The sequence below is a fragment of the Lampetra fluviatilis genome, chromosome 30 (genome assembly GCF_964198595.1).
Source record: "Lampetra fluviatilis chromosome 30, kcLamFluv1.1, whole genome shotgun sequence".
Classification (NCBI taxonomy): Eukaryota; Metazoa; Chordata; class Hyperoartia; order Petromyzontiformes; family Petromyzontidae; genus Lampetra; species Lampetra fluviatilis.
This window is the reverse complement of record NC_136304.1, coordinates 6,791,213-6,812,589: the sequence shown is the minus strand read 5'-3', so window position 1 is coordinate 6,812,589 and position 21,377 is coordinate 6,791,213. Positions and strand designations below refer to the sequence as shown.

At 63.0% G+C, this 21,377-nt stretch overlaps 1 protein-coding gene across 1 annotated transcript in view; it reads right to left on the bottom strand.

The window, feature by feature from the left end:
- Window positions 1-21,377, bottom strand: part of SPTBN5 (spectrin beta, non-erythrocytic 5) — a 44,092-nt gene that overhangs the window by 9,871 nt on the left and 12,844 nt on the right. Inside the window, exons 16-54 of the mRNA XM_078870735.1 lie at window positions 21,224-21,354; window positions 20,321-20,572; window positions 19,840-20,133; window positions 19,502-19,742; window positions 19,232-19,371; window positions 18,924-19,023; window positions 18,310-18,480; window positions 17,827-17,991; window positions 17,482-17,708; window positions 16,908-17,094; window positions 15,928-16,128; window positions 15,443-15,559; window positions 15,138-15,301; window positions 14,869-15,004; window positions 13,935-14,080; window positions 12,945-13,059; window positions 12,650-12,760; window positions 12,233-12,412; window positions 11,511-11,720; window positions 11,239-11,388; window positions 10,691-10,795; window positions 10,138-10,368; window positions 9,860-10,018; window positions 8,324-8,515; window positions 7,657-7,740; window positions 7,219-7,337; window positions 6,524-6,638; window positions 6,199-6,312; window positions 5,810-6,094; window positions 5,307-5,495; window positions 4,217-4,294; window positions 3,616-3,779; window positions 3,352-3,442; window positions 2,947-3,093; window positions 2,684-2,824; window positions 2,110-2,366; window positions 1,620-1,806; window positions 937-1,149; window positions 287-498 (exon numbers count right to left, since the gene is read on the bottom strand). Coding sequence (XP_078726861.1) covers window positions 287-498; window positions 937-1,149; window positions 1,620-1,806; window positions 2,110-2,366; window positions 2,684-2,824; window positions 2,947-3,093; window positions 3,352-3,442; window positions 3,616-3,779; window positions 4,217-4,294; window positions 5,307-5,495; window positions 5,810-6,094; window positions 6,199-6,312; window positions 6,524-6,638; window positions 7,219-7,337; window positions 7,657-7,740; window positions 8,324-8,515; window positions 9,860-10,018; window positions 10,138-10,368; window positions 10,691-10,795; window positions 11,239-11,388; window positions 11,511-11,720; window positions 12,233-12,412; window positions 12,650-12,760; window positions 12,945-13,059; window positions 13,935-14,080; window positions 14,869-15,004; window positions 15,138-15,301; window positions 15,443-15,559; window positions 15,928-16,128; window positions 16,908-17,094; window positions 17,482-17,708; window positions 17,827-17,991; window positions 18,310-18,480; window positions 18,924-19,023; window positions 19,232-19,371; window positions 19,502-19,742; window positions 19,840-20,133; window positions 20,321-20,572; window positions 21,224-21,354 — 6,521 coding nt within the window. The remainder of the gene's footprint in view (window positions 1-286; window positions 499-936; window positions 1,150-1,619; window positions 1,807-2,109; window positions 2,367-2,683; window positions 2,825-2,946; window positions 3,094-3,351; window positions 3,443-3,615; window positions 3,780-4,216; window positions 4,295-5,306; window positions 5,496-5,809; window positions 6,095-6,198; window positions 6,313-6,523; window positions 6,639-7,218; window positions 7,338-7,656; window positions 7,741-8,323; window positions 8,516-9,859; window positions 10,019-10,137; window positions 10,369-10,690; window positions 10,796-11,238; window positions 11,389-11,510; window positions 11,721-12,232; window positions 12,413-12,649; window positions 12,761-12,944; window positions 13,060-13,934; window positions 14,081-14,868; window positions 15,005-15,137; window positions 15,302-15,442; window positions 15,560-15,927; window positions 16,129-16,907; window positions 17,095-17,481; window positions 17,709-17,826; window positions 17,992-18,309; window positions 18,481-18,923; window positions 19,024-19,231; window positions 19,372-19,501; window positions 19,743-19,839; window positions 20,134-20,320; window positions 20,573-21,223; window positions 21,355-21,377) is intronic.

The window sequence follows — 21,377 nt, the reverse complement described above, 5'->3', positions numbered from 1 at the left end:
TGTACGCATTTGAACGCGCGGGCGTCCGGGTGTACGTGTGTTTGTATTTGTGCTGAATAACGGGTCCTGGGCCTACCCTAGGCGGTGTGTAAACATCGGCACTGGGGAGACAAAGATAGCCGGGCTATACGGGTGATCTCTGTCCTTCTTTTGTTAGTATGTGTCCGTGTCGCACCTGTATATGCATGCACTCGTATGTACGCGTGCGTACGTTGTGAGACAGCTGTTTAGCTCAATGGGCCTCACCAGCTGGAATAAGTCTGTGTGCGTGCGTCTGCGCACGTACCAGTCGTCGGGCCACTCGCGTGCAAGCTGCGCCACGCTCTCCTTGAGGCGCCGCGTCGCCTCCTGTCGTGCCGCCATCTCGGGCCCCAGCGATTCCAGCTGGCGCAGCTGGGCCTGCGCCCACTCCTCGTGCCTGCCCACGTCCTCGTCGGGGTCGCTCGCGCCGCTCAGCAGCGCCCCGCGCTCCTCCAGCCACGCCTCCACCTCGCCCAGCTGCGGCCGCGCACGCACGCAAGCACGACCGCCACGATTACACCGTGGCACGTGGCCTTCTACGTCCCATCATCGTGACCCCGCGTCTCACCCGTGACCCCGCGTCTCACCCTTGACCCCACGTCTGACCCGTGACCCCGCGTCTCACCCGTGACCCCGCGTCTGACCCATGACCCCGCGTCTCACCCGTGACCCCGCGTCTCACCCGTGACCCCGCGTTTCACCCGTGACCCCGCGTCTCGTCTGACCCGTGACCCCGCGTCTCACCCTTGACCCCGTGTCTCACCCGTGACCCCGCGTCTGACCCGTGACCCCGCGTCTCACCCTTGACCCCGCATCTGACCCGTGACACCGCATCTCACCCTTGACCCCGCATCTCACCCGTGACCCCGCGTCTCACCCTTGACCCCGCGTCTCACCTGTGAGCCCGCGTCTCACCTGCGCGTCGATCTGCTGCGCGTGGAGCGCGTGCTCGAGCCGAGCGCGCCGGGCTGCGCACTCCTCGCGCAGGCGCTCCGTGGCGTCGCGCAGCTCCTCCAGACACGAGCGAACCTGCGCCGCTTCAGGGTGCTCGCGCGACACCAGCTCCGACCCCGAGCTCAGAACGTCCTGCACCAGCACGTCCCGCGCCTCCACCTCGCTCTCCAGCGCCTGCCGGGACACACGGGCGGACACACGCGTGGATTTGTGGGTGCGTGCGCGAGCGGTACGCCGCCATTCTGGACACGCGTGAATACTTGACGTCCGTGAAAAAGAGCTTCGTAGCCCATCGGATTTCTCCAGGATAAATATAGATTCTGATTCTGTTCGAGTCGGTGTCTAAATGTATGCACGTTGAACTTCTTTCGCACCGTACGTAGCCAACGCGCTAATCGGAGGTGCGGGGGAAGGAAAACAAACTGAGCGAAAAAAGCAGTTCGTGAAAAATGAGTTTTCAATTTTGCCGATTTAAAAGTGCACAGCTCCAGTGGCATCCTAATATCGGAAGGGAGAGCGTTCCAGACGGCCGCCGAAGCGCATCTGAAAGCGCGCGATGCGGCAGCCGTCTCTGTTCTTCGATGGCTTAGCCAAAAAATGCCGGCGACGCGGGGGGCCCCACGCGGCCCTGGCCGCTCGCTCACCTGGTGCCGGGTGAGGAAGGCCTGCACGGCGGGCAGCGAGCCGCCGACCTCGGCGAGCGAGGCGAGGGGCAGCCGCTCGCGCACCCAGTCGAACTCGGCCTCCACGTCGTGGTAGAAGCGCAGCAGGTCCTGGCGCTCCTCCAGCGCCATGCGGTGCGCTCGCACCGGATCCGACGCCTTCTCGTAGCTGCGGGGCCACGCGTGCCGCGAGTCAGTGAGGTCGGTGTGTGTGTGGGGAGCGGTAGTGCAGCGGTGCTGAGCTACTGGGGAGACATCGGCGGCCGGTTGTGGTGTCGGCCCCTCGTGTTCAGTGCCGGACTTCATCGGTGCTACTCGCTAACAGCACTTTCCCCAACAGTCTGTTAAGGCTACATGGTGGATCTTTGTCTAGCGCGTTCGTGCGTGTGAGGTCAGAATGTGCGCGTGTGTGTTTGTGGGCGTGAGCAGGGTGCTGAGAGTGGGTGGGGGGTGCCCGCGGTAGAGGGGGCACCTGGAGTCAATTTCGCTCGCCCGCTTCGTCAGCTCGTCGCCCAGGAAGTTGTCCTGCCGCTGGAGCTCGGCGGCGTCGCCCGCCAGCGCCTGCACGCGCGCGCGGTGCGCCGCCACCTCCGTCTCCAGCTCGCCCTGCGCCTGCAGCTCCGCCTCGGCCATGGCCAGGTCCGTGGCGGGCTCCGTGGAGGCGAGGCGCTCCACCGCCTCGCCCAGCCAGCGCTCGGCCTCGTCCAGGTCACGCAGCAGCTGCAGCGCCTGCAAGGCGCACGCACGAGCCAGCGAGCGAGCGAGCGCGCGTGTTCAGGCACCGAACAAAGCTCGAAATGTCACCGGTTGTCGCAAGATGGGCCCTCGAAAGTCAAGACATGTCCCCTTACAATTTACCAGCTTCCTGAACAGAGACCTGGAATCGCTCCTAAATCTGCATCTTGTAGTCGTCGCGTGAAACCGCTAGATTTGTCGATTTGATAAGAACGTTGTCGCGAGGGAAACCCCCACCTCCCCCCCCCCCACCCGGCTACCGTGACCGTGGCGAGAGTGGGTGCTCGGGCGCGGGCCGCGGTGCGCCGCACCTGGTGCGCCTCCTGCAGCCGCGCACGCTTCACGCGGCACAGCTCCGACAGCTCCTCCCGCAGCTCGCGAATCTCCTGGAGGCGCGGCGCGAGGTCGCTGTGCGCCGCGAAGTGGCCGCCCTTCACCATGGCCTCGCCCTCCTGCGTGGGGGAAGCAAGCGGTTCACTGGGTCAGGGTCAGGGGCGAAACGCCGTCTCCCGTGCCCCCCGAAATCGCCCCCCATCGCCCCCCCCCTCTCCCCAACGGCGCGTGCGCAACTCACGGCCACGATGTTGTCGAGCCGCGCGTTCTGCCCCTCCACCTCGGCGTCCAGCGCCTGCTGTCGCTGCAGCTTGGCCTGCAGGTTGGTGAGCTCCGCCCACGTGTCCTCGCGCGCCACGGCCGCGCGCTCTTCCAGCCACGACAGCTCCTGCACGGGGGGCGCCGCCGCATGACCACGCGCCACCACGTGACACCGCGCACAACCAGGCGCCACCACGAGCAACCAGATGCCACCACGAGCAACCAGATGCCACCACGAGCAACCAGATGCCACCACACACAACCACGTACAACCAGGCGCCACCACGCGCAACCACGCGCCCCCATGCGCCACGGTTGCCGCCAGAGTCTTATTAAACCCTGCAACCATGGAGTCGACGCTTCCCTCCCCTCCCACCCCTCACACCTCGTACGTGACGCCGAGGAAGACGTGGAGCCGCCGGGAGTCGTCCAGCATCCGGGTCCGCTCAGCCGCCACCTCCAGCAGTCGGTCTCGCCTAGACGCACGGGCAGCAGTTACACCCCTCGTCCTAACATGCGTAGTCAGCGTCGCGTCTCCGTGATCGGTGTTGCGCAACCCCCCCCCCCCCCCCCCCCAGTCATCATCGCGTCTCCGCAGTAATCGTCGCCCCGGCCGCCGCCTCTGCCGCCGTGCGACGGCGGCGCGCACCTCTCAAAGACCGCGTCCATGGCGTCGCCCAGCTGCTGTGGAACGTGCGCGCCCAGGTGGCTCGCCATGCGGTCCGCGTCGCCCAGCGGGGAGTGCTCGTCCGCCAGCGACTCCACCAGCGCCTCGTGCTTCTTGCCGAGGCTCTCGACCGTCGCCAGCGAGTCCTGCGCGCGCAGACCCGTCCAGCGGTCAGCCCCATAGCGTCAGGGGCCGGGCGGGGGCTGTGGGGGGCCGAGCCGCCACGCTCCCCCAACCTCCCACCCCCCCCCCCCCCCCCCCCAAGTTCTTATAGTTAACTCAAAATTGTTGGTGTGACATTTAACACCAGCCGCGGTGTTTCCCCAGAGTTCACACCGGCTTGGCGAACGCCCTTAACCATCGACCGTGCGTGTCGAGTCCCACGCACGGTAACAGCTGGGTACGGACGTTAGCTGCGAGTCACAACCAGCACCATCGGGCAGTCGCCGGAGATGTGATTCTGTGGATCGCTTTCCAACGACGCGACCGGTGGTGCTGCTGAAGCGGCCACGTTTGTTCGTCACGTGACGACGCCCGCGTTGGTGGGCAACGCCCGCGTGTGCGGACGCTCACGAGCGCTCACCCCGAGGTCGCGGTTCTCCAGCAGCGCCTCCCGCGCCGTCAGCCAGCCGTCGGCCCGCTCCACCAGCTCACGCAACCGCTGTGGGACCACGGAGCACGCGATTACAGCAGCAGCAGCAGCACCACCAGACCGTTCACCACCACCACCACCATCGCCTTCATCACAATAACAAGGATGGCTTGAACTCGTGACGCGACCCCGCCGCACGGTATTCGCTCCTCACTCTCGAAGAGCGAGATGGGACGCGAGGAGGAACCACGGATGAGCAACAGCCACGCGGTGAGCTGGCACTCCCAACAATTGCCCGAGCTCTGCGGTCCTCTATATATTACGGTGTTATCTGCAAATGAATGAGCGTTGACATGTGGGAGCACCCAGAGAAAACCCACGCATGTGAGGGGGAAACGCTCTATCCCATGTGGGCCAGGTGGGTGGCCACCACCCCCCGGCTCATCGTCGTCAACATCACGTTCGGCGTCGCCATTACAACTTTCTTCAACATCATCCTCAACATCATCATCGTCGCTCGCATCATCAGCAGTCGCCTCCACCAAAGACAAAGACCCCCCATGTAGCCGTCACAAGACAGTTGGGGAAAGTGCTGTTCGTGACCACCTATGAAGGCCGGCACGGCACACGAGGGGGTGGGTGGACAGCACCACGCCCGGCCGCTTTTGTCTCCCCAGTGCGATGTGTACGCACCGCAGCAGGTACTCAGTTAAGGCTGATTCGACCTAGGGGAGGCCCAGGACCGGTTCAGATTATCGTCACTGGCCGTGAGCGGGAATCGAACTCGGGTCTCCAGGTTTGTAGCGCAGCGCCTGACCGCTGCGCTACCGCTCCCCACACCACCACCGTCGGTCAGCCCGCCGCCACCATCGTCGCCATCGCCGTAAGCGCCGTCGTGCGCATCGTCCCTCTCACCCCCCCCCCGCCCCCCCCGGCACTCACCAGCGTGTCGCCCCTCCCACCCCCCCCCGCCCCCCTCGGCACTCACCAGCGTGTCGCCCCTCCCACCCCCCCCGCCCCCCCCCCGGCACTCACCAGCGTGTCGCCCCTCCCACCCCCCCCCGCCCCCCCCGGCACTCACCAGCGTGTCGCGGGCGAGCGTCAGGGAGGACAGCGCGTCGCCCCACGCGGCCAGCAGAGCCTCGCGAACGTCCTCCAGCCGCGCAAGCTCGCGGCGGATGTCGGCCGCGTCCGGGTGCCGCTCTGCCACGAGCCGATCGCCCACCTCGTGCACCTCCTCGAAGCGGCCTCCGCGCGCCGTGATCTCCACCTGCGGGGGCGGGGGGGCGGCACTCGTCACTCCGCCCTGGCGGGTTCCTCGCTGCGGAGCCGAGGCCGCGTGACTTTAAAGACTTCTCGTCCTCGTTCACGCAGCTTCAAGCTCGTGCCCGGACGGCCAGGAAAACCGTGCAGCGTGGCCTCTGCTAAGCACTCCAAAGAAGAGCCATTGCCCGAAACTTCACCTAGCATATACCTTTTAAGGCTACAGTGTTTTTACTGGCGAACGTGTTGGGGTTTCGGATTGCGTTGGCCGATAACTCTCCTGCCCGGCGTGGCGGCGGCGGTGGCAGTGGGTTTCGGCACCTTGGTCTCGTGGTGCGCCTGCAGGAGGCTCTCGGCCTCGGGGAGGCTGGCCGGCGCGCGCGCCACGCTCATGGTGGCGCGCGTGTCGGCGTCCCACGCCAGCAGCGTCTTGGCGGCGGCGCGGAAGCGCTGCAGGTGCAGCGTGTCGGCGAGGCGCGCGCCGCGGGTCGCCGTGTCCTCCTGCAGCCGCAGCCACGCCTCCTGCAGCGCTCGCTGCCGCTGCGACACGTGCTCCGTCAGCGCCGGGTGCTGGCGCGACAGCCTGCGGGACTCCGCCTCGCTCTCCTGCACGCGCGGACGGCACGGCGCGCGTTGGTGGCGCCGGCGCGGCGAGGCTGGGGCGGCGGCGGGCGGGCAGGACGGCGGGCGGGCGGGGAGAGGGGCGGCACCTGAACGCTGTCGCTCAGCACGCGGATGTCTCGCTGCGCCTCCTCGTGGCGTCGCACCAGCGCCTCCACCTCCTCCAGGTCCCCGCCGAGCCCTGCCGCGTGCATCGCCGCGCTCTGCGCACACACACGCACGCACGAGCGTCACTGTGGGCGAGCCGGAGCCATCGTGCATCGTGGCAGCTGTTGTTGGAGAGGACTATTGAGGTCTGATGTGGGTGTGGGAGGGAAAGTGGCGTAGAGTTAGGGAAAACGAGAGAGGAGAGCGATGGAGAGCGGGGAAGAGCGAGGGATTGAGGGAGAGCGTGGGGGAGAGCGTGGGAGCCACCTTCTCTCCGATGAGCGCCCTCGTCTCGTCCATCTGCAGCAGGAACGCGTGCACGCCCAGCGCCGTGGCGAGCCGGGAGCGGTAGTCCTGCAGGGCACTCTGGAACGTGGCCCAGCTGCACGCACGCGCGGGCACATGGGCAGCGTGTTTATGTGTGGGGTTGTGTGTTTGTGCGTGGGGTGGTGTGTGTGTGCACACACCACCCCACGCAGTGGGGAGCGGTAGTGTAGCGGTTAGCGCGCTGCGCTATGAACCTGGCGACCCGGGTTCGATTCCCGCTCACGGCTAACACCAGTGACGATTATCTGAACCGGTCCTGGGCCTCCCCTAGGTCGACTCAGCCTTAAATGAGTACCTGGTGCGGTGTGTAAACATCGCCACTGGGGAGACAAAGGCGGTCGGGCGTGGTGCTGGCCACCCACCCCCTCGTGTACCGTTCCGGCCTTCATAGGTGCTCGCTAACAGCACTTGCCCCTACAGTCTGTTAAGGCTATACGGGGGATCTTTGTCTGTGTCTTTGTTGTGTGCATGGGGTGATGTGTGTGTGCATGGGGGGGTGTGTGTGTGCGTGGGGTTGTGTGTTTGTGCGTGGGGTGGTGTGTGTGTGCGTGGGATGGTGTGTGTGTGCGTGGGGTGGTGTGTGTGTGCGTGGGGTGGTGTGTGTGTGGGGGGGCTGCTCTGTGTGGGACACCAACCGCTTGTTGAGCTGGGCCCGGCTGCGCTGCACTAACGGAGCGTCGGGACCACCCTGCGCCTCCAGCCTCGCGCCCAGCGCATTCAGCGTCTTCATCTGCGCGTCGTCCACCGCCCCGTCCTGCGGGGGAAGGGGAGGGTCACGGGCAGCACTCCAGCACCGCGACTCCGCTCGCACCGCATCGGCCGGACCCTGACCCCTCACTTTGTTGTTGTTGTTGTCGCTTCCGCACAATTTCACTGCTGTCGGTGACATCCGGTTCCTCCACGGACCAGCGCAACCGTTCGTGTCAGAAAACAGCCCGCAGAAGTGCACGTCGCAGAGCTACCTTCGAGATCCCTCCGAGCGCTGTCCGATCCGCATCCACGCAGCGGGTGGGGGGGGGGGGGGGAGGGGGCGGATGGAGATGGGGGGAGCGATGGCCGGGGGGACTCACCGCACTCCCCTCGGCGCCGAGCTTCTTCTGCAGCTGCAGGCAGTGCTCGTAGTCCTTGCCCACGTCCCCGACGGCCACCATCACCTCCTGCGAAGCCACGGCCGCCGTTCATTCCTCGAGCAGGCGAGGGGCGCCACCGTCGGGGCCCCCACGTGCGGGAAGGCCGAGCGTGACGCATGCATGTTGTTGTGCGTATGTTGTACGTATGTATGTTGTGTGTATGTCGAACTTCTTTCGCACCGTACGTAGCCAAGCGTGTTAATCGGAGGTGCAGGGGGGGAAGGTCAACAAACTAAACACAAATAGCAGTTCTAAATCAATGAGTTTTCAATGGAGATGATTTCAAAGTGCCATAGCTCCAGTGGCTTCCTAATATCGGAAGGAAGGGCATTCCAGACGGCCGCAGAAGGGCATCTGAAAGCGCGCGATGTGGTGCCCATCTTTGTTCGATGGCTTGCAGCCAAAAGCCGAGGATGACCGGAGTTCGCGTGATGCTTTACCCTCCTTGATCAGCGAGCTATCGCGGTTAATAGGTGGCAAGCAGAAGCGCATCTGTGTTCGACAGCGCAGTGCGGGAGCGAGCGCTCCGTGTCCACGCGAGAGGGAGGAGGGCGGGCCCGACCCCCCCCCCCCCCGGGCCCCCCCTCCGGGCCCCCCCCTCCCCACCCACCTTGTCGCGGATCCAGGCCTCGGCGCGCTCCACGCGCGTCGTGAACTCCAGCAGGTCGCGCGCCTCCCCCAGCATGCGCTCCCTCGTCGCCATCGCGCGCAGCAGCGCCTCCCAGTCCTCCCTGAGCTTGCGCGCCTGCCGTTGCACCTCGGCGGCGCGCGACGGCGCTCTGCTCGCCAGCGCCTCGCCGGCCTGCGCAAGCCCGCCGCTCGCTCGCATCTCATCGTTCGCAGCCGACCGCTCGACCGCGCGACGCTCGCCTAAGACTGCTCGTGCGTGCGTGCGTGCGCGCGCCGAGCTAAAACTCTCCTTATCTTACGTAAGAATAGGTTTTACCCTTTTATGGCAATTAAACAGTTGTGTTAAGATGTTAAAACACCAAACAGAAATCTTTTGCAAGGAATCACGTTTGCATTAACCACATGTACTTGTGGTGAACATGCAAACAAAAAAACATGCTCCGGGAGTATATGATGATGTATTGTCTTTCAAACTGATTGGTCCACACCAGAGACAGCTTGCTTTAGAGCCGAGTCTCAAACAGTGTTAGACCAGAGGACGCCAAAAGGCGAACAGCACAAAAAGAATGCCACTATCAGGACAATGAGACCTCGGGGTGAGCAGCTCCATCATGGGAGCTCCCTTGCCAGGATCAAAATATAAGGACAGGTTTTACCCTTTCTGGCAATAAAACAGTTGTGTTCAGATGTTAAAACACCAAACTGAAAGCTTTTGCAAGGAATCATGTCACTGCATTAACCACGCACGCAAACAAAAAATACATGTTCCGGTAGTAGATGCATTGCCTTTCATTGCCAGAAAGGGTAAAACCTATTCTTATATCCTGGCAAGAAATGAAGAACGGCACAAGGCGTGTGTGAATGTACTGGTGGAGATATGGTGAATGAAATAGATGAGAGGAAGCAACGGGGGGGGGGGGGGGGGGGGGCTAATCTGTGATGATGCGTGAATTCGGTGAAAGGGAAAATTGATGGCAGTCAACGATGGTGAATGGAATGAATGAATGAGGAAACCAACAACGGCGTCAAAGGAAGACATTCCGATGGTGTGGTTGTCTAGGCAATTGGTAAATTTAACAATGAATTTGGTCGTGCTGCTCAAGGTGGTACACAAGCACGAATAACAATACAACTCGACACATTCCGTGACGATAACATTGTGGCCTTCAAAAGAAAAATATATAAAATTGGTGACGCAATGGTCGGTCTTCACAAAGATATGCTACGAATGTCTGTATGTTGGACTTCTTTCGCACCGTACGTAGCCTGCCGTGCCAATTGAAGGTGCGGGGAAGGACAAGAAGAAGGGCCATTGCCTGAAACGTCGCCAAAGTGTTATTGTCGAATGTGTTGAGTTTTTTGGTAGTTGGTAAAATCTAATCGGTGAGGGTTGGCACGTGCGCGATTTCAAAAAGTACAGCCCTCACGTTTAACTCACGCGGTCTTGGTCTGGGGTGAGAGACCAGAAGCTAGAGGTCAGAGGGTCGGGGATCACGGGGTCACGGAGCGCGCTCACCTGCACGGTGTCCCGGATGGCGCCCTCGCGCGCCATCACCTCGGCGTGGAACGTTTGGTGCTTCTGCAGCAGCGCCATCTTCTCCCGCACGCTCAAGCCGTCCTCCCCGCGCAGCCCGGCCTGGGCCCGCCGCAGCATCTCGCCGCACCACGCCCCGGTCTGCGGAGCGCAAACGCAAAAGGTTCCTCCCCGCCGCGGCCACGTTGAGCGTCGGGGTACCGGCAATGATAGCGGGCGACGATTCGGGGCCGGTACAGCGCGCGTAGCCGGTGCCGAACCCGACCGCCTTTGCCTCCCCGGTGCCGCCGCTCCGCGCGCGCGCCGAACGCCGTCGTCACCTCGGCCAGGTCGGCGTGGAAGGTGAGGAGGAGGCGCGCCGTCTCCAGCTCGTGCCCCTTGTCCCCGGAGAGGCGGTGGACGCGGGCGAGGCGCTCCTGCAGCAGGGCGAGGCGGCGCCGCGCCGGGCCCTGCTCCTCCAGCCGCTCCATACTCTCTCGCAGCGCTTCGATCTGCGCGCGAGCAGGAGCGGGGCGAGCGGGGCGAGCGAGTGGGAGAGAGTGCGAGTGCCGAAGTTGAGATGGTCAAGTTTCTAGTTTGTTTCACCAGGTTAGGACTTAAGAGACCAGGACGGAGACTCATTTGCAAGGGCGACCCGTGTCACCAGAAATCGTAAGGGAAAACCTAGTCAAATAAAGTACGTACAGCAATTAAACAAGCAGAAATCAGAGCAAAAAAAAATCAGAACTGAGTCGCATAAAGACTCCCGTAAGAATGTCGACCCCGGAGTCTTTGTAATATTATGAGACCCATCCCCCCTTCCCCCCCCCTCACCTTCCCGTCTCGCGTCGCCAGCAGCTGCCCAAACACGCCGTGCTGCCGGATCAGAGAGTCCACCTGGGCGAGCGAGCTGGGTAGCTCGCGGGAATTCAGGTAGTCCTGGCGAGGCGCGAGGGTACGGGTGCACGCACGCAAACACGCGCACACACACACACAAGGACACAGATCCCTCGTGTAGCCTACACAGACTGTTGGGATTCGTGAGCGAGCGCCCATCGGTCGGATACAAACACTGCGCACGCAACGCGCGGGATCCCACAAACACACACACACACACACGTGTCACACGTGTGTGTGTGTGTGTGTGACACGTGCAGCTGCACCGACAGGGTGGACTGTGGGATAAAGGGGATTGTGAGGTGGTCATCCCGCCGGCACACACGTGACTCCGCTTTCCGAGGATCCGGTCGTTGAGGTCAGGGTGCAGGGGGTCAGGTGTCGGGGTCAGGGAAGACGAATTGTGGTGTCAGGGTCAAAGGGAGCAGGTGTGAGGCTCAGGTGAGGTGTCGGCGGGGTGAGTGAGGAGGTGCACGGCTCTGCACCTCCTGGCTATTGATCCAGGTCTCCGTGAGCTCCGCCTCATGCAGGAACAGCTGCTCCAGGTAGCGCCGCTCCAGCCGCTCGTTCGCCTCCTCCCAGCGCAACAACAGCTCCCGCCGGCGCTTCGTCACCATGTACAGCTTCTCCTTGACCTGCACGCCGCCCGCATGGGGCCAGGGAGCCAGCTGATGAGCGATGGGCACGGGGCGCCGTGTGACAGGCACCGCGTGACGGGCACCGCGTGACGGGCGTTGCAGGGTGCTGTGAGCTGCACCTCCTTGACTGCAGGGTGTTTCTGGCTGAGCAGCCCCTCGGCGGCCGTGCACACGTCGTGGAAGTCTGAGTCGTGCGCCTCCATCTCGGCGCGCAGGCTCGCGTGCTGGGCGCGCTGGGCGCTGGCGCCCTGCACTCCTCGCGCCGCCGGCGCCTCGGCCAGCTCCAGCCCGCGGCCCACCTCGTCCATCCAGCCGGAGTAGTCCCGCACCTGCGACGCCGCACCGGCAGCATGGGCAGCACGGGCAGCTCGCGTCAAGGGACGACAGCGATGACGACGACGATGATGAGAGAAACGACGTGTGTGATGATGATGGTGGTGACAATGGTGACAACGATGATGGTGGTGTGTGAAGCACTGATGGTAACGATGATGACGATGATGACGAAGATGAAGGATGAAGGATGAAGGTGATGTGAGAAATGCTGATAATGGCGACGATGATCATGTCACCGATAGGAGTGATGCCAAATATGCTGCAAAGGAGTGACGATTAGAATGAAGATAATGGTGGTGATGATGATGATGATGATAATGATGACATTTACACTGCTGATTATAGTGGTGATGGCGATGACGATAAAATAATTGTAATTATGTCGATGATCTGAAACATGCTGCAGCTGATGACGATGCTGCTGCTGTTGTTTCTGCTGCTGCTGACTACGATCATGATGATGACGATGTGAGCCACGCTGCTGCTGATGCGGGGATCATCTCACGAGGCCCAAGAAGCAGTAGAGGCTGTGCGCATCGCGCAGCTGCTGCTGCCGCGAGTCGACCCGGTCCTTGAGGTCGCCCCACGCCTCCACCAGCGACTGCTGCCGATCCGCGATGGTGTCGGCCAGCGCCGGCGGGCAGTGCGCCGTCACGGTCTGACCGCGGTCCACCAGCTCCTGCAGCTGCTCGCGGGACGCGGGGTCACAGGGGTGGGGGGTGTGAGGTGGGACACAGGACACGACGACAAGGGGACACGGTGACACGTGGTGACGCAGGATCACGATTACCGCACCCGTGTCTTGTATGACACGAGATCAAGAAGGGCTCCTTCCCCGTGTAACTGCGCGTGTGTCTCCGTACGCCCCGCGTCACCACCCCGCGTCACATTCCGCCACCCCACGCTGCGCCCCGCCGCTCACCTGCGCCTCCGCGGCCACGAGCTCGTTCTCCAGCGCCTCGTGGCGGCGCAGCTGATCCCGCACGGAGCGCAGGTCCTTGCCCACCTCCCCCTGCACGCCCGCCTTACGCTCCTACGCTCACGCAAGGGGCAGAGGTCGAGAGGTAGGGGCAGGTTACATGGTTAGGGAGGGGCGTGCCCAGAGCCAGACATGCTCAAACCCACACGCACAATCCCCCGGGAGCACGTGCTCACATGGGCGCACAGGTGTGCACACCTGTATGTGCAGAAGTGCCTCGGAGAGCTCCATCACTCACCTGTATGTGCAGCAGTGCCTCGGAGAGCTCCATCACGTAGCGGTGCGCCTCCTCGGCCTGTGACAGCTTTGTTCCTCGGAGCTGGGTCAAGGTGACCAGCTGGTCCCACAGCTCCCTACACACACAAAGACAAAGGTACAGATCCCCCCCAAAAAAACTGTCAGGGCAAGTGCTGTTAGCGAGCACCGATTAATGCTGGCACGGCACACCAGGGAGTGGTGTGACGAACACCACTCCTGGCCACCTTTGCTTTCCCAGTGCTGATGTATACACACTGCACCAAGTACTAATTTAAGGCTGAGTCGACCTAGAAGAGGCCCAGGACCGGTTCAGATATTCGCCACTGTTATTGGCCACGAGGTCGCTACGAGGCAGGTGAGAGCCGCACTCGAGCGGGGCGCGAGCGAGGCGAGAGCCAGGTGTAACGGAGGTATTCTTAGGTTTTTTCAGTAAAGTCACGTAGGTAAAAAATTAAAATTAAAATGAATAAAAGTCAAATAAAATAAAAATAAAATAAAAATCACGACGTTTCGGAGGCAACACAAGCTTCCGTCTTCAGGTGGAACCGTCACAGCACGCTTGCTGTATCAAGTAAATGAGAGATTCCAAGAGATACTACCCCGTATATATACTGGTTGAGGGGGGGATGAGCCAGGACAGGCCCCCTTTTTATTATTATGGTAAGGTTGGTGCGGCTTGACCAGTATATATACGGAGTAGTATCTCTTGGAATTTCTCATTTACTTGATACAGCAAGCGTGCTGTGACGGTTCCACCTGAAGACGGAAGCTTGTGTTGCCTCCGAAACGTCGTGATTTTTATTTTATTTTTATTTTATTTGACTTTTATTAATTTAAATTAAAAAAATTTACCTACGTGACTTTACCGAAAAAACCTAAGAATATGAATCCTTGCAGTCACGAAAGCTTCAAATCTAGAATGTGACGGAGGTGTGATATGCCGCGCGCGCGAGCGTGCCGAGTGCGGTACCGGAGGGCGTGCTGCCGCTGCTTGACGTCGCGCCGGCGCGGGTGCCGTGCGGCGAGGAGCTCCTCGGCCAGCGAGTGGCACCTCACAAACTGCTCGGCGCGCGCCGCCATCGTGCGCTCGAACGCAGAGAACCGCGCCAGCATCCGCTACGCACGCACGGAAGGGGGAGGCGGGGGGGGGTCCCGCGCCTCCGGTTAGCACGGTTGGCTACGTATGGTGTGAAGGAAGTTCGACGTGCACACGTGCATAGGCCACCAGCACGGCGCTCGTCAACCGCAACACCTCACAACCGCACGACCACCGCAATGATTCCCCGTACAGGATAACCTGTTGGTGGGCAAGCGCTGTTCGCGAGCAGCGCCTGTGAAGGCCGGGAAGGCACGCGAGGGGGTGGGTGGCCAGCACGAAGCTCGAACGTCTTGGTCTCCCCCAGTGGCGATGTTTACACATCGCACTAGGTATTCATTCTACCTACGGATGACTCAGGAACGGTTCAAATATTCGCCCCGCTGTTATTGGTCGCGAGCGGGAATCGAACCCCGGTTGCCGGGTTGGTAGTGCGGTGCGCTAACCACTGCGCAACCTCGCAACTACATGCACAACCGCATAAGCAACCACGATCAAAACACCACACGCAACCACCACATTCACGACCACTCACACCGCGCGATGGCGGTGGTGCACCACATTCACGACCACTCACACCGCGCGGGGGCGATGGCGGTGGTGCACCACATTCACGACCACTCACACCGCGCGGGGGCGATGGCGGTGGTGCACCACATTCACGACCACTCACACCGCGCGGGGGCGATGGCGGTGGTGCACCACATTCACGACCACTCACACCACGCGGGGGCGATGGCGGTGGTGCACCACATTCACGACCACTCACACCGCGCGGGGGCGATGGCGGTGGTGCAGCGCTGCGCACCTGCACGTGCTCGTGGTCGTCGCCCACGTCGTCCTGCGCGGCGACCGTCGCCAGCTGCTGGGAGATCCACTCCTCGAGGTCGGCGCACTCGCGCAGGTACGCGTGCAGGGCCAGCGCACCCTCCAGGCGGCCCAGCCTAGCACGCGGCACGCACGGCACGGGACGTGAGACCCGTGGCACGGCATGTGAGACCCGTGCCACGAAACGCGGGACGAGCGAGACCCGTGGCGCGAGACGCGCGACGCAGGACAGGGGCCACGGGACGCTACCTCTCCGCGGAGAGCTGACGTAGGTCCGCCATCGTCTCCTGGATCTTATCGGCCCGCGCCGGCAGCTCCTGCCCCACTGGGGCACCCTCCGCCTTGAGCTCGCGCGCCGCCCGCACCAGCTCGTCCACCAGACGCCCGTTCACCTCCATCTCCTGCTCCAAGTCCTGCGAGCGAGCGAGCGAGCGAACGAGCGAGCGCGGTATCAGCGGCGGGGTGGATCTATCAGGCGCTGTCGTTACTGTGAAGGAGGGAACGACGGTGAGGTGGGGAAGGGGATGCGGGGGGGGGGGATGGTGTTGCGGCACCTTGTGGCGCGCGATGAGGTTCCGCGCGGCGTCTTCGTCGCGGCCGCACTCCTCGCTGCGCGCCTGCTCGGCTCGCTCGGCCAGCCACACCTCCAGCTCCGCCGCGTTCGCCGACGCCTGCGTACACACACGCACACAAAGATCCCCCGCGTAGCCTTAACAGACCGTAGGGGCAAGTGCTGTTAGCGAGCACCTATAAAGGCTGGCACGGTACACGAGGGGGTGGGTGGCCAACATCACGCTCGGCCGCCTTTGTCTCCCTTGTGGCGATGTTTACACACCCCACCAAGTACTCATTTGAGGCTGAGTCGACCTAGGGGAGGCCCAGGACCGGTTCAGATAATCGTCACTGGACGTGAGAGAGAATCGATCTCGTGTCGCCAGGTTCGTAGGGCGGTGCGCTAACCACGACATTACCGCTCCCCATCATGCACGACTAAACACACACGCACGCACCCGCACGACACCACGCGCGGAGCAGTTACCGTGTGCGCCCTCTCGGCGAGCGCCAGCAGCCGGCGCCGGTTCTCGAGCGCCCGCAGCAGCGCGTCCCATGCGGCGCGCACCTCCTCGCAGCGACGCGCGACGTCGCGCGCCAGCGGGTGTCCCGCGGCCTGCATGGCGGCGCCGAGCCCGGCCACGCGCGACACGTGCGGGGCGTGCGCCGTGCACTCGGCCTGCAGCTTCTGCGAATCGCACGCGTCGCGCGGTGACTGCCGCTCGTCGTCGACGTTGTCATCGTCATCATCATCATCGTCGTCGTTGTCATCATTATCGTTATCATTGTCGTCATCATCGTTGTCATCATGGTCATCATCGTCATTGTCATCATCGTCGTCATCGTCAGTAATCCCACATTATCTCATCTCACTTGTACAACTGGTACTACACACACCCACATTCACGGATACACAATACACACACGTGTACCTACAAAGACAAAGATCCTCCTCGTAGCCTTGACAAGTTGTGGGGAAAGTGCTGTAAAGCGAGCACACATACAGACACCACGCGCACACATACGGACACCACACACACACACATACAAACACCAATACCACCACAACCCGCCATTCGCCACTAAGTAACGGTGACATCACCACGGTGCCTGTGCCAGGCCAGGTGCACTTCAAGGCAACGTGAAGTGTCGAAGGTTCGCTGACAGGAAATCATGGAACAGACCCAGGTGCCATGGGTTGGCTGACTGAGACGACTGGTAGATGCACACCAGCTGTACCCCCTACTGTGCCAACTTGCTGCATTTTAGCCACCCGGCGCTCCTCTCGTTGTTGTGAGCGTCGCTCCTCTACCCTCTGTTGTTGTTGGAGAGCGACTGCCTCCAACTGCCCAGTAGCGTCCTTCACGAGCCTCCTCCACAAACACACATACAAATACCACACGCACATACAGACACCGCACACACACGCGTACACACACAGACACTACACACACTTGCGCGCGTCACCTTCGCCTGCTCCAGCAGGAGCTGGGTGGCGTCGAGGGTGCGCCCCGTGTCGTGGGACTCGGCGCTGGGCACTCGCTCCGCGATCCACGCCGCCTCCTGCTGCAGGGCACGCATCGCCTCGTAGTAGCGCACGGCCTCCTCCAGGCGCGCTCGGCGCTTCGCTCGCGGCTCCGCCAACGCAGCCAGCCTGGGGCGGTCAGGGGGTCAGGGGGTCAGGGGTTATGGTCAGGGTCAAGGACGTAGGGTCGGAGTCCGGGTTCAAGGGTCAGGGACCAGAGAGCCGGGTCATGAATTGCCCATGCTCAGTTGCGCAATTTTGGTTGCGTGTAACCGACTCGCTGCTGTGCACAACCGGTTGCGAGCGGTCGCCCCAGCCAGTTACCCACAGCAGAGACTCGACTCTCGAACGCGCGTCGGTCATTCATCGCAATGCATTTCGTCACTCGCTGCACATTCGCGGACTACGCCGTCTCGTGAGCGCCCGTGCGGCTGCTCGCTCCGGTGTGGACCCCGGACGAAGAGGAACCGGCGAGCGCCGAGTTCCAGCCCGCGGCTTCGGCGAGGAACCGCTCACCGCTTCTTGAACTCTCGCGTCTCCCGCTGGATCCCGCGCGAGTCGAAGTGCCCGTCGGCGAGGCTCTCGCCCTGCGCCACCACGGCGAGGATCCTCTCCACCAGCGAGTCGAGCGCCGCCTCCGTGTGCACGTGGTGCGCCAGCAGCGTCTTGCTGGAGCGCAGGTCGGTGCCCACGTCCTCGGAGCGCAGCTGGTTCTCCAGCGCGTCCAGCCGCTCCCGTGCATCCTGGGGGGACGAGGGGATGAGTGGATGACGTGGGCGCCGCCGCCGTCCCGCACCGCCGCGGCCGCGCTTTGCGCCGGTGCCAACGGCGCGCCGTCCATGATGATGATGCAGACCGTACCTGCAACAGCTGGTTGAGTTGGCGCTGGTCCACGGCCTGCCGCAGCTTGCGGCCCCGCTCGGTCATCTTTTTCTCCAGCTCGGCCCAGCGCGCGCGCAGCTCCTCCAGCGTCGCCTGGATCTCGCGGCTCGCAAAGTGGCGGCCTTTCACCAGATCCCGGCCCACCTGGCGCACGCAGCGGCCGCACGTCCTCCATTAACGCCGCATCCTTTTATAATGTCTGGATTTTAAAACTCATTTCTTTCAAACTGCTTTTGGTGTTTAGCTTGTTGTCCTCCCCCCACCGCACCTCCGATTTGCACTGTCGGCTACGTACGGTGCGACAGAAGTGCAACGCACACAGATACATACGTTTGTCTCCAAGACAAAAAAAAACACACAACGCTTGGCGGGACAGGGCCCGTGTGGCGACGGGTGGCACGAGGGGAGGGTGGGGGTGTTGGGGGGGGGGGTTGAGGAGGGGGTTGGGGGTGGGGGCGCTACCTCCTGAACGGCGGCGAGTGCCTGCTGGTTGGTGCGCAGCTCCCCCTCGGCCGCGTTCTGCCGCTTGAGCTCGCGGGAGAGCAGGCTGAGGTCGCGGTACGACTCGTCGTCGGCCAGGATGCGCTTCTCCGCGACCCACGCCAGCAGCTCCGCGGCGTTCCTCGTGAACACCTGGGGTGGGGGGGGCGTCACGCCAGAGGTGTTAGCGGGTGCCCAATTAAAGAAAAAAATTCTAAACACATTTTTTTTTATTTCACCAGGTAAGGCCCACTGAGCTATGTAGCTCTTTTTTCAGAAACGACCTGGCCACAAATGGTAGCTCAACGAAGTGTATTATCATCGTGTGGAAATTTTATAGCAGCCAAATACTCGAAATTAATTTTTGTAAATGTGGAGGGAAAAACCGGAGGGCCGGGGGAAAAATTCATGCGACCACGGGGAGAGAGACACCACAAACTCCAAATATACAGCAGACGTCAGGGTCGGGATCGAACCCACGACCTCCTGTATACCAGGTGAGGTAGTTAACATCTCGCCACCCTGGCGCCCGATTGGGCCGGGGTCGTGAAGCGCCCGTGGCTCCGTCATCGTCGTTGTCGTGCAAAGCCGCGTGCCTGGTACTTGTGCGCAGCCTCGAGCAGCGCCCTGCGGCGGTCGCTGCCATCCTGCACCGCGTTCCTCCGCGCCACCACCGCGTCCACCTTCTGCTCCAGCCTGCACGGCGGCACGCACAGACGACACCCGGCACGCGCGTCGAATGTGACTCGGGTTTGCTTTTGGTCTGATTTCTGTTTGCTTCGTTGCGTGTTGTGGTTATCGCTTTGGTCACTCTCGACTATCCTAGTCCCCTGAGTTCTCACACGCACACGCGCACGCACACTGAGCACACGTATCCACTACAGGGGTCACAGGGGTCACGTACCCTTCGGGCGGCACCACGCCACTCTTCACCAGCTCGGCCGCGTGCTTTTTGAGATGTCGGATCGGCCGGTCCATGGCGCCCAGGCGGTTCTCAAACTCGGCGTGGCGCTTCAGCAGGCTCTCCGTGGCCCCCACCGAGTCCTGCACACGCCACAGTGACACGGGGGTCGTACTCGCTCTCTCTCTCTCCGTCCCTCGCCCCAACCCTAACAAGGACGAAGGCGCGACCGGGGCGGCGGGGGGGGGGGGTACGATTGGCGGCGGCACTGACCCCGAGGTCGTCGAGTTTGAGGAAGGCCTCGTGGCCGGACAGCGCGGCCTCCAGGCGCTCGGCCTCTTTGTTGAACCGCTGCAGGGCTACGATGCCGCGCAGCTGGCGGTCGCGCTCGTTCCACTGCGCCTCCAACTCCGCCAGCGTCCCGCGCAGTTGCTCCGCCAGGCGCAGCACGTCGGCCGCGCCCGGGTCGCCCCGCTTCTGCATTTCCAAGCCTTCCTTCTCCAGCGCCGCGATCCTGTGGGGGGCGCAGGCCAGAGATCAGCGAGGCCACTCACCGGACTACCCCCCCCCCCCCACCGCGCACCGTCGCCGCACCGTCGCGAACCCCGCACCTGTCGCGGAGCGCGTCGATGTCGCCCCGGAGGTGCTGGTGCTTGTCCAGCATCTCCTGCGCCGTGGCAAGGTCCCCGGGCACCGCCTCGCCGCCGCCAGTCACGCGGTCCCGAAGGCGATCGGTCAGCTCCTTCAGCGCCCGCCCCTCGTCCAGCAGGCCCAGCTTCCTCAGGGCGTCGAGCAGGCGCTGGCGGCGAGCCTCGGCCTCGCGCTGCACCCGCGCGTACAGGCCGTCCACCTCGCGTTGCTTCTTCATCACCACGTCCCGCTCGGCCGGCTCGTTGCTCGCGGCCCTGCGGGGACGCCGGAGCGAGAGTGAGCGCACGCACCGGGGCGAGGGCTGGCGCTAGCAGGCAAGGGTACTGAACGCGAGCGCCGCGCGGTAGTCTCGCGTTGCGCCGCCACGGTCCACCGAGGGTGGCATCGTGGCGCCGGTGCGTCTCTCTGGGCCGCGGGAGTGAGGGTGGCTGCCGCCCTTACGCTTGTCCCATTTTCTTGAGGAAGTCGACGTTGGCGCCGAGCGCCGCGATGTCCCGCTGCAGGGCCTCGTGCTGCCGCAGGGCGGCCTGGACGGCGCTCAGGGTGGCGCCCACCTCGGGGTTGCTCGCCGCCGCCAGCTTCTCCTGCAGCAGCTCCCACAGCTCGGCGAACGCGTCCAGGAACGCGGCCACGTTGCCGGCCTCGGTGAGACGGCGCTCGCGGTCCATGCGCAGCGACTCCAGGCGCCGCCACCTGCGCGGGGGGGCGACAACGCGGGCGCCTTCAGGGAGGGGCGGGGGGGGGGGATCTCGCGCGGACACAACGTGGGGGCCTCCGGCGCACGCGCGCACCGGGAACTCCCCGTGTTGTAATTGCCGAGTCGGGCCTTTGCCCCCAAGCGTAGCATCGCCCATTTTTGTAATTTTCGCCCTTCAAGGAGAGCAATGCAACAAAGTAGTTGAAAGCGTCGTCTGTGCGCGTACAACACCGGTACGCGTGAGGGGGGTTTGCACGTCGAGGAGCAGGAGGCACGTCCGTGGTTCGAGGCACGTTTTCTTTCGGCTCTGATTTCACGACAGCATTACCAACAAATTTATTTTGCGCGTTTCTTGTTACGTAAGCGGAAGGTGCTGGGTTTTAAACGACCTTTTATTGCTGCGCAACCACCTTCCAAAGCTGTGTTGGGATTGTTCATTTGTACAATTTTGGCTTTTACAAATCGCTTTTATGCGGGAAGACAACGGTGTAAACGAGGGGCCGTCGAGCGTTGGAATCTGAACGCTCGGTAAGGTCGCCGTGCGGCCGCCGCTCACAGGCCTCGCCGGCGTTCCGCGTTTATTCGGCATCCGCGTGTAGGGGAGAGAGGGGGCGACGGACGTGAGCCGGTGGGGGCCGGACCCTCACCGAGCGTTGATGTCGTCCTGCCGGGCGCGGATGCGCGCGCGCTGCCCGTGACCCTGGCGCAGGAGATCCTCCGCCGTGCGGTTCATGGCGTCCAGCCTGCCTCGCCCGGCCGACAGCTCCGTCAGGAGATTCTGAACGCGGGAGGGTGCAGGGG